General features: G+C 35.2%; 2 protein-coding genes across 7 annotated transcripts in view; one reads left to right on the top strand and one right to left on the bottom strand.

The window, feature by feature from the left end:
- The window catches only part of Tcerg1 (transcription elongation regulator 1), a 65,140-nt gene extending 59,249 nt beyond the window's left edge, over positions 1-5,891 (top strand). For 4 of the 6 annotated variants that reach the window (XM_077801011.1, XM_026384355.2, XM_026384356.2 and 1 more), the window contains 4 exons: positions 1,229-1,408; positions 2,091-2,174; positions 3,499-3,599; positions 4,849-5,891. In XM_077801011.1, the coding sequence (XP_077657137.1) occupies positions 1,229-1,408; positions 2,091-2,174; positions 3,499-3,599; positions 4,849-5,050 (567 nt within the window). In that variant the 3' untranslated portion in view covers positions 5,051-5,891. Of the gene's footprint in view, positions 1-1,228; positions 1,409-1,847; positions 1,994-2,090; positions 2,175-3,498; positions 3,600-4,476; positions 4,571-4,848 lie in introns of those variants that run through there. The other 2 variants (XR_013343992.1, XM_077801018.1) reach the window with 2 other exon arrangements.
- A 3,210-nt stretch (positions 5,892-9,101) lies between these two features.
- Gpr151 (G protein-coupled receptor 151) lies at positions 9,102-10,373 on the bottom strand. Its single transcript, XM_026384507.2, has one exon. The coding sequence runs from the start codon at positions 10,371-10,373 to the stop codon at positions 9,102-9,104; it is 1,272 nt and encodes a 423-aa protein (XP_026240292.1).
- Between the last annotated feature and the right edge of the window lie 733 nt (positions 10,374-11,106).

The following is an 11,106-nucleotide window of genomic DNA, read 5'->3' on the forward strand; positions in this document are numbered from 1 at the left end:
TGTTCAGTTTATTGTGTTTTCTTCATTTTTTTCATCAGCATTTATAGTTTTCAGTATTTAGGTTCTTCTTCCTCAGTTAAATTTATACCTAAGTATTTTCTTTTTTGTTAGTCTGTGAAAATGCTACTAACTTTTAATCTAGATTTGTATCCTACAACTTTACCAAATTTGTTTTATCAGTTTAATAGTTTTTTGGTGGAGTCTTCATCTAGATCATACTATCAACAGACAGACAGTTTTACTTCTTCCTGTCTTGTTGGGATATCTTTTATTTCTCTTGCCTAATTGCTGTGGCTAGGACATTCTACTGAATGTAGTAGTTGAAAAGGAATGATGAAGAGTGGGCACATTGTCTTGTTCCTAATCTTAGAGGAAAAGTTTTCAACTTTATATGGTTGGGTATGATGTTAGCTCTTGGTTTGTCTTATATGGTCTTCATTGTTTTGAGATATATTTCTTCTATAACTAATTTGTTGAGTTTTTGTTGTGACAGTTATTTTGTCCAATGCTTTTTCTGTTATCTATTGATGATCATATCATTTTGTTAATATGGTATTTTATAGTTAATTGATTTTTTTATGTTATCTTGTCTTCTTGACTCCATTATGTCTTGCTTATGCTTGGAAGAGTTCTAGTAGGTAGTTGATAAATCTAAATTTGAGCTCAAGATTTATTGTGTTGCTTTTTTTTTTTTTTTTTGAGATCTTTGGTATTGTAAGAATACAACTTAATGCCACATATTTGTAAGGTATTAGTACCTAACTACTGTTTAAAGTTCTTACAGATTATGTTTCATTTTTTCCCCACCTTCCGGATTCCTAAATATGTATTTGATAGCTTAGGTGAGCAGTGGGGAAGTAAGAATTCTGGCTTAAAGTATGCTTTTAGTGATTTATTAACTAGGAGTTATCCTAAGTTTTTTCTTCTTTATCATTGGCAATACACATTGCTTAGTTGTTAATTAAATTAGTGGTACTCAAGTGTCTTGAACTAATTAACTTGCTAAAAGTTCTATTTAAATGGCCTTTTAACACAAGATTCACTTTTAATCTATTAAAGGAATATATTTTTCAGAAATTGTTACCTCTTAGTTTCTGAATGTGATTTTACCTTTTTAAAATGGATTATCATTCCTCAACTAAATAATTGGCCTCTTATTGTTGAAATATGAAAAGTCCATTTGGTGTATATATATATATATATTTATATATATATTCTCTGTGTTTAGGTACGTTCTTCAGATGTGTCATGGTCTGATACTCGGAGGACCCTCCGAAAAGATCACCGCTGGGAATCTGGATCCTTATTGGAAAGAGAGGAGAAAGAAAAGCTTTTTAATGAACACATTGAAGCACTCACCAAAAAGAAAAGGGAGCACTTTAGGCAACTTCTGGATGAAACCTCTGCGGTGAGAGTCTCTATTTTTCCTATCTTTCATCTGGATGAATCTTCCATATTTCAAAAGTAAAACATTGATATGATCTTTAGTGTCATGGTCTTTAGACCTATTACCGGAATTCATAGTTTTTATGACACTCTCTTCTGATTTTTTTTCTCTTTTGAATATGTTATAGCATTCTTACTATTTAGAAATTACTTCTTTTTGCAGTTTTCAAATTCATAACTGCTCCTGTACTAATTCAAATTGTCCTTAGTTGTGTGTGATCAGTGATCCCTCCTGATTATAGATTTAGTAAATTCCTTCTTTGCTCCATTTTCAATTTGGTACTATGGCCCCTTGTTTGGCAGTTTGTACCCTTTGTTATCCAGGTTTTGTTCCTGTTTATCTGCTCTCTTTTTGGTGATGGTTTCTTCAGAAGTTATGATGTTTGCCCATGTAAATACAGGGTTTGCAGGTGATTGTCTTAGGCCACCTTGAAAGTATGGCCATGAAAATAACTCTTGTGGCAAGCCAACAAAAAGAAATTGCATTAAAGCTGCTTCCCTGTCCCTAACTAGTCCAGTTACGCTTGGGCATTACAAGAGATCGCAGGTCAGTGTGTAATATTATGTACCATATGTGCTGCAGTTTGATCCCCTAAATAAAAGTGAATTGTATTTATGTTATTTATTCACTTGTCTTTTCAAAGATTACCTTAACATCCACGTGGAAAGAAGTTAAAAAAATCATTAAAGAAGATCCTCGGTGTATTAAGTTCTCTTCTAGTGACAGGGTAAGAAGATTTTGTCTGAGATTTACTGTCAGTTTATACATATTGATTGGGTACTTAATCAGCAGCACTAGTTTATTTTTTATTTTTTAAGAGACTCATAATTTTATTGCCAAGTTTCAGGGAGGGGAGTTCCAATCTGCCCCAGTATATTAATATCTTGACCAAAATGAAGTTGATGGTTTTAAGTCAATTTCAATTGTATGAAAAATGAATCTGAATTTTAAATTCATTTTTTTGCATAATATATTAAGAAGGCATTATCTAAAGTTAAATTATATTTCTTAGAGGTAAACTTGTGTTTTGCAATCATAGAGATTTAATGAAGCTATGGTTTTATTTTATAGTCAAGTCCCACTAGATAGACCTATTCATGGCAGTTGATATCAAGATATCAAAACACCTGACTTTTTAAGCCACACTAACAGAACATTACAATAAGATCCTGAGTTCTTGTATGTTCCAGAGACTTTGCAGTACAGAAAACTCTCAGAAGTTTATAAAAACTGAGCCCTCTTGTCATGCGCTCTGGCTCTAATATAGAAAACAAATTCACCTAAAGTTTAAAATAGTGAATGATATTAAGAAAAGTATTCCTCATTATTTTTATCCCTTGACCCTTTATGTGTTTTTTCTTCCCATCATTCCCTTGCCTGGTTGGTTTCTTTAGGTCTGGTATCTAAAAACCCAAGATCTAATATTCTTCCCCTTCATACTCTAGTAAGTTGGATTTTCATTTGCTGGACCACAAAATATACATGACTGGGAAAGAGTTGTAGACTGATTAAATTAGAAACCCACTCCCAGTTTCTAACTTACCTGTTTAGAATTGGTAGTAAGGCCTTTTTTTACTAGAAAGTTAAATGCTCAGTGTAAAGTCATTTGTAAGTTCTGAGTGTTTCCTTATACTTGATGTATACATAAATTATATCAAATTATATCCTATTAGTGTCTTTGTGCTTTAAGATATGTCAGTAGGAAATGAACACTTAAGCCTTCATCTCTTTATTTTTAAAAAGATTTTTTACCTCTTGAGGTTGTTATGAATATTGAAGGAGATGTCTGTAAAATGCTTGGCAGTGTAGTGCTTCATGGTTTCTCATTCTTGCTTTTTAAAAAAAATTTTCGCTTTAATATGCATTGCAAATTGTACACTTCAGTGAATTTTATAGGACCTGGAATGTATCTAATAGTCTTTTTGATTTTTTAATTTTATTACATGTGTTAACAAATTACTGGTTTAATGAATAATTAATGTTCATTTTGGAAGTAGTCCCCTTCCCCCAATGATCTTATTTTCTTTGTGTGTGTTTTTTTTTTTTCCCAGAAAAAACAAAGAGAGTTTGAAGAATACATCAGAGACAAGTACATCACAGCTAAAGCTGACTTTAGGACGCTTTTGAAAGAGACCAAATTTATAACATATAGGTGCGTGTATTGAAATGTTTCATATTGACAGTCATTGTCTTTACTAGTCTTTACTCTAACGGCCAAAGCATACTTTGCATTCACACACATGTTGACATTATTAATTTTTAGGAATAAGAAGATGCCAACTTTTATCCAAAGCCAAATAGAGTCATAAATACTGTACTTTTTTCCTCCCCACCACCACCACCCCCCCTTTTTTTTTTTTTTTTTTTTTTTTTTGAAGAAAGGGCCCAGATGTCAATTCTTTTTTTGTGTGTTACCCACCCATCCGGTTTTTAAAACATAGTTTTGTTTTTACTTCACTGCTTTTTTTTTTCTTTCTTTCTTTCTTTTTTCTTTTTTAGCGTATCCTCAACTTTATAAGAATGGTATTTCATGAAGAGACTTCACTATCAGTTATCTTTGCCTCCTCTAAAAACTATTCCATGTCGTTAGATCATTCTAATACCTGAAATCCTCTACTTAAGCTTAGCAAAAACATTTTTTTTCCCCTCAGAGGAAAGCAGTTTGCTGGATATATTTACATAATTTTTAAAAAGTTATAAAATCAAGAGTTTTTAAAACAAGATTTCTGTGTAGCATACCCAGTAGTTACCCAACTCTAGTCATTTACCATTAGGGAAACAATTTTGCATTGCTTATCAATCAGTATGCAGGAAACCATTTTTTGTTTCATGCTCCAGCATTTCGTCCTTTAAAAGAAAAATTGAAACATTTTAATGAAGGGTATGTGCACGGGAGGATAGATAGTGCTGAGGGTGTGGTTTTTAGGTATTTTGTCATTTGGATTTTTTGGTCAGGATCCTTAATGTTTTGCATCAGCTTGGGCTTTTAAATTAGATGTGAAGTAAGACTTCTTTCTACATTTTTATAGTTAATTTAGTGAAAGATGTGAAAGTGAAAGCTTGTGAAAGATGCTGGGATTGGCAGCCCCGCAGACTGAAGTCCTCTGTTCATCCACAGAACAGGTACAGCACGGGCAAGATTTACCCACCCACCCTCAGCCCTGATCTGGAGGGACCACCAGTAGGGGTGGGAGGGTAATTCAGCTTCTGAGGCCCTTTCACTCCTTGGAGTCTTTGCTGAGGTGATTTACAAAGGTGACTACTGCAGTGAAATTTTTCTTAAAAAAAAAAAAAAAGAAAAATGGAAACACAATTAGGAACTAGATGGACATTTCCAGCTCATTTTTGAAAGACCAGTGAACAGCAGTCAGTAATTCTTGGTCTTCTTTTTCTTATTTCAGATCCAAAAAGCTAATCCAAGAATCTGATCAGCACCTGAAAGATGTAGAAAAAATTTTGCAGAATGACAAACGGTATCTAGTATTGGACTGTGTGCCAGAGGAGAGGCGTAAACTGATTGTGGCATATGTTGATGACCTGGATCGACGGGGTCCACCACCACCTCCCACAGCATCAGAACCCACTAGACGATCAACAAAATAAATCCAAATACTCTTCCACAGGGGTATCTATTAATTCAAAACGCTTGCATGAGCCAATTTTCAGGTTTTTACATATATGTGCATTAGTCAACCTATTGGAAAATCATCTGACAACAGGAGAAGCATTTGCGAACAGTTTCTGAACAGAATATTTTGGAAATATGCTTTTCTTTGTGTGGCATGACTGACATACATACTCAAATATAGGCTATTTCTAGTAAATCTAAAATACTGAAGCTAAAAATCATCTTTTTATGAGGTGTGGAAGTCAGTGACTTGGTGACGTTCTTTCTAGCAGTGTTATTCATGCAAGACAAAAGAGCATTTGTGGTTTGAACTTGCAAGATGCAAATACCACAGACTCCCAAGAAAATTTAAGTTGGGGTTTGTTTTGATTTTTTTTTAATGCGGGTAAAAGAGAAAACACTGAAAATTGAATTCTTCCAGAGGCTAAGAATATTATAATGGACATACTTTTACCTTTGTCTCTAAAGAACAGTTTAGTTTTATTTGTTCACTTATGTGCTTTGATTATTCCCTCTGAATTATAGGCCAAGTCTTGTTGTTTAGCCTAAGAGAAGATTTATTTAGTAATTTCTTCTCAGGTATGGAACCACATTCATAACTAACATGTTGACCAGAATAGAACTCCTGGTTAAATATATTTTATTCTCCATTAAGTGATCTTTATCAATATTCTGGATTAGACAACAAAATTACCTTTCTGGGTGTTCCCTGTAAACTATACTCCTGTTTGAATGTTAAACTTTTGTTTCTAAAGTTTAAGATGTTTGAATGTTCAGTTTATGTATTTGAACTACAATAAACCAATCCTTTTTATATATGTGGATTATATATGATTATTGTTACATAATTTATAAGAACTAATTTATACCTGTTTTAAAAGAAACAGCAGGTGGAATTTGGCACAAAGAAAGTAATCTTTGAATCTTGACTATTACATAGTTTTTAAAATCTTGAATATGAATGCAGTATTTCCCAGTATAAAGAGAAGAAATGTGTACAGAACCATTTTTTTGGATGCTGAAGTCCCTTAGTAATATTTTTTGCTTACTAGAAAGAAGATGCTGATTTTTGTTTTGTTTTTCTTTGCTTTGCTTCTTTTCTGTTTGTTTGTTTTGCCATTTATAGAAACATTGATGGTTTGTGCCTTTTTGATGTTCTATCAATGTCATGCGTATCACACCATGAAACTTTGGTTCTCAATTGCTTTTTCTAACTTTACCTCCCCAATCAAAAACAAAATAGAACTATTTTATCCTTTCATAGTTTGCCAGTTTCTGAGTGCCGCATGATTTTTCTTTCCTGTTAATCTCATACCTACTGATTACAACAAAAGCTAGAAAGAGGGAATTCAAACAGATCTGTATTTGTAAGTTATATGTATATAATTAGAGACATATGCACATCCATATTACTTGCTAAATAGCTTGGATCTATTAAGTGCTGTAGAAATTGTGTGAACTCTAGAAACCTGGCACCTTTGGATCAAACTAAGGTCTTAATCTGAAAAAATGGGATTTGTATTTTTTCTCTCGTTTTGAAATTTTATTTTTATAAATTCACAAAGTAAAGTGCTTGCCAAAAGGAGCACAACTATTATAGAAATGTTATTGCTCTTCAGATGTTTTCACGTCTTATTTTGTTATTCCAAATTCCACACAGAATTGTTTGTCTACTCACCACATTTCTGTTTTCTCACAGTAAATCAGCAGTGTGACGACAATGGCTTGGTGATATCTCATGTATCCTACTTTTAAAATATTTTGAGTTTGATTGCACAAATCAAAATTTTCTGTACAGATTTTTTTAAGGGATCAAATCAGGATTCACCATGTCACACCCTTAATGAAAGATTTGTTAAAAGTATGCTTTGTTTTCAGTATCAGTATCTTCATATGGTGGTGCTTCCCCCCCCCCCCCCCCCCCCGTGCTGAGAATTTAATCCAGAGGTGCTTTACCACTGAGCTTCACCACTAGCCCTTTTTATTTTAAAACAAGGCCTTGCTAAGTTGCTAAAGCTGACCTTAAACTTGCAATCCTCCTGCCTCAGCCTCCTCAGCTGCTGGGATTGCAGGTATGAGTTGCTGTGCCCAGCAGATATGGTGCTTGTCTACAGACTCTGAAAATCATTTAACCCTGAGCTACTGTTAAGGTCAGACTTCCTTCCTATAAAGCCCCATCATTCCAAGTGGTGATTTTGAAAAGATGATTCAAGACACAGTTTAAGTTTCCAAAAACTATCTGAAGTCAAACATAATTGTTTTTATTTCTTTACAAGTTAAAATGTCAAACACTGAAAGTTTACATCCTATATTTTCTAAATATATAGTGAACATAAAAACCTTTATTCAAATGGTTCATCACAAACAATTTTAATGGTGACTTTTTTGTATAACTTAGTATCACAAAACAATATTTTGGGTTCTTGGGTTAAATTATACTTTAACACGAAACTTTCAAATAAAATTTGGATTGAAGCAAATAAAAACAGTTCTACCTTTTGTGTTAAAAAGCAAACTATGATCATTTATTAGGGGGAAAAAAAATCCCCAAACCCACAGATTGAACATTAAAAAACAACAGTATTTCTTTGCATAGCATATTCTTTTTTTAAGTTTTTTTTTTGTTGTAGATGGACACAGTATCTGTGTTTTATTTATTGCACAGCATATTCTTGATATTTCTGATTTTCCATTGCTCGCTTTATTTTCCCCCCTCAGTAAAAATACCAAAGAATTCCATATGAAAGTAATGATAGATAAATGTCCTTTTTGTATTTAAAAGGAGAAGAAGGGTGTCATAATTATTATGTTTTACTGAATATGATGTTTTACTATAAAATGAACAGTTACTGCCTATTTAAATTTTTGCTGTTATGTCTAGGAATACAGATTTGATTTTTATTGCTTTTCATTATTCATTATACTTGTGATTTTTATTTTCTATTATCAGCCAATTTGTCTTACTTTTTTCACACTTATTACTTGATTATTTTTATAACTTAGAAGCCCTACAATATTTTAAAAGTTGAGTAGGTTTCCAGATAAGTGTTTAGGGGTAAAATTAATACCTTTTAACAAGAAAGTTTACAACCTCCATCCTTTATATTTGAGGCTTGCCTTTAATTAATGGTTAATAGCTATGTCACTGTATCTTATAGTTTATCATGGGATAAGGAGATACTGGGAGGAACAGATTTCTGTTTTAAGAAAAATAACTTTCAAGCATTTTGGAAGAGAAGGAAGGGTGGTTTTTTTAAAAAAAATTTCCATATCACAATATAGGATGTCATGTTAGGCTCCTAAAATTCTCAGACTTTATAGCTAAAGACCTATTTAAGTGGCTTTAAAAAGATCATTGAAGAAGACTTTATAGTATCTAGAAAAGTTTAAACTTACTTAAACTTTGCCAAAAATAGCTATGGTTTGAAATTAACCCAGAATTGGGATAAGGTTGTTTCCTTATTAACTTTGATTGGGAAAATTAACATGAATTTTCATTAAGTAAACTAACATTTATCAAACAAATCGCTCATTAAGTAAAATTTACTCATTGTGTTAGAGAAAGCTCTTAAGTGGAAGTGGATCTTGAGCTTTGGTTATGTGAAATAAAAATTGATGACATTAGGGCCAGCAGGTTTAGGAAGAAACTGAATATGAGTATATATACAGGCTCAACCTTTAACAGACAGAAGCTCAATTTCAGCCAGCACAGTACAGAGCTGATTCTAAGGTGCACATAATAGAAACATTCACTGTGAACAAGTGACTAAATAGCTTAACTATCTCATCACTTTGGCAGCAGCTTCTTTATACTAAACACTTTACATGAATTTTTTGGACTTCCAGGTTATAATTCTGAAGCATAAATATTACATAGTGTTTTACTTACCAGATTGCACATTTTGAAAATGCAGAAGCATTTTTGTAATTCTTAATGGCTAATAATTTTGTATGGTAAAGTCAGCAGTATTAATAAGCAGCAGTACAAGTAAATACATTAACCATAATTCATTTTTCTTTGGAACTTTATTTATCACAACCCTCTGTCTCTTGATCTTCATGTTCCCAGGGGATAGGATCGTTGTCTTGTACAGAAGGGACAGTGTCCCTCTCATGCCAAAACTGCTCTACATCAGGGAGGACTGGAATCTCTGCCTTCTCCATTTTCTCTTTACTGGAGTTGGGAGAGTCGGGTTTCTCTTTCTTTGGAATGGATGCTGAGGTCTCTGGGGATGGAATCTTGTCAGGAAGAACCTCCAAGTTACCAACTGGTGTTTCCTGAGTCTCAGAGGCTCCTGGGGGATTTTGGGTTACCATCCATTTCCATAAGCCTTTCAAACCTTCCCTGAATTCTTCCAACATCACTAGAAAAATGAGAGGATTTGCTGAAGAAATGGAAAACATTAGGACTTGAGACAGGGCTATGAAACCCTGTGGTGGGCTTGAGCCTCCAGCCTTCAGATGCCATACCCATAGCCATGCTATCCATTCAGGGAGCCACAGAAGAGCAGAGGTGATAGCAATGCTGAACAGCATCACTGTGAGTTGCTTTGAACGCATCTGGTTTCTAAAATTTTGAGTCTTAGTTCCTCGGTTTTTACATTGACTGTAAGCTCTCCAGAAATAAAAGCTGGCCAGAAGTAATGGAAGGCAAAATACCAGGAGAGGGTAGAGCTTACCAAACATTGACATGAACTCTTCGGCCACAGCTGGTATATCCATGAGGCACATTTCCACACCTGCGTGGTGCCTGGTATTGCTGAAGAACCATTCTGGCAGGGGTAGCAGGCTAGCCACAGCCCAGATGGCTACCAGCACTGAGCAGATGGTGCAGCTGTGGACACTTACTTGTTTGGCTGGGTCACTTGCATACATGTAGCATACTTTGGCCACTGCAACAATTGTCAGGCTCTTGGCTGCCATGCACATGTGGATGAACCAGTCAGACGACTTACAGACAAACCAGCCTAGATCCCAAACACCTTTGGAGTATGCTGTAGCTCTAACAGGTGCCGAAAACAGCAGGAGAGAAAGATCAGCCAGGCTGAGGTTCAGAATCAGGGAATGAATCATGGATGGCTTTCCCTTCCAAGCACTGTGAAGGAGGATGCCAATCACACACAGGTTCCCCACGAAGCCCACCAGGCAGACAGCCACCAAGAGAGCTGGGATGATGGTCCTCCAGTCCTTGGAGTCAGAGGGCAGGTACCCTCCAGCAAAATGGAGGTAAGCAAAGGACATGTTCATGATGCTGGAGTTGGAGTTGGCAAAGGCAGCTGCCAGCATCACCTTCTCCATCCGGTTCCTCCTTAGGAAGTTAGCTCATTTAGGTTTGTCTTCTGTCTCCACTCTTCTGCATAGGAAATAAATTCTTCCGTCAGTGTCAAATGACACCTTTGGACCCTCCTCCTGTTTCCTGAGAGCAGAATGTGGAAGAAGGCTGGTTGCTAAGCTCTTCTCTGCTGCATGCCTTATACCTGTGCCTGCACCAAATGACAGGCAGCAGCAGCAGCAGCACACACAGTTGCTGCTCATTAGCAAGTCTAATACCAAATAGCAGCCCTGTAGAGTAATAAAAATATAATGCTTATAAAAGATAAATGAGAAGAACATATACGTAAGTGGGATTTGTTCCTCAGGGCAGGGAGTTGGGGGAGAAGCCGGGAAAAGTTTAAAGCCAGTCAAGGCAATTATTATTTTTTAATTGTTTTTTGTTTTTTACCTTTATTTTTATTTATTTTTATGTGATACTGAGGATCAAACCCAGTGCCTCACACATGCCAGGCAGGCGCTCTACCACTGAGCCATAACCTCAGCCGCATTCAAGGCACTTATTTTCTTTTCTTTTTTTTTTTTTTTTTTAAGAGAGAGTGAGACAGGGGAGAGAGAGAGAGAGAGAGAGAGAGAGAGAGAGAGAATTTTTTTTTAATATTTATTTTTCAGTTCTCGGCGGACACAACATCTTTGTTGGTATGTGGTGCTGGGGATCGAACCCGGGCCCCACGCATGCCAGGCGAGCGCGCTACCGCTG

This window comes from Urocitellus parryii, chromosome 1 (genome assembly GCF_045843805.1).
Source record: "Urocitellus parryii isolate mUroPar1 chromosome 1, mUroPar1.hap1, whole genome shotgun sequence".
Taxonomy (NCBI): domain Eukaryota; kingdom Metazoa; phylum Chordata; class Mammalia; order Rodentia; family Sciuridae; genus Urocitellus; species Urocitellus parryii.

Bases quoted from the DNA above. Each gene is read 5' to 3' on its own strand.
- Gpr151 (XM_026384507.2), bottom strand. From the start codon at position 10,373: ATGGAGAAGGTGATGCTGGCAGCTGCCTTTGCCAACTCCAACTCCAGC.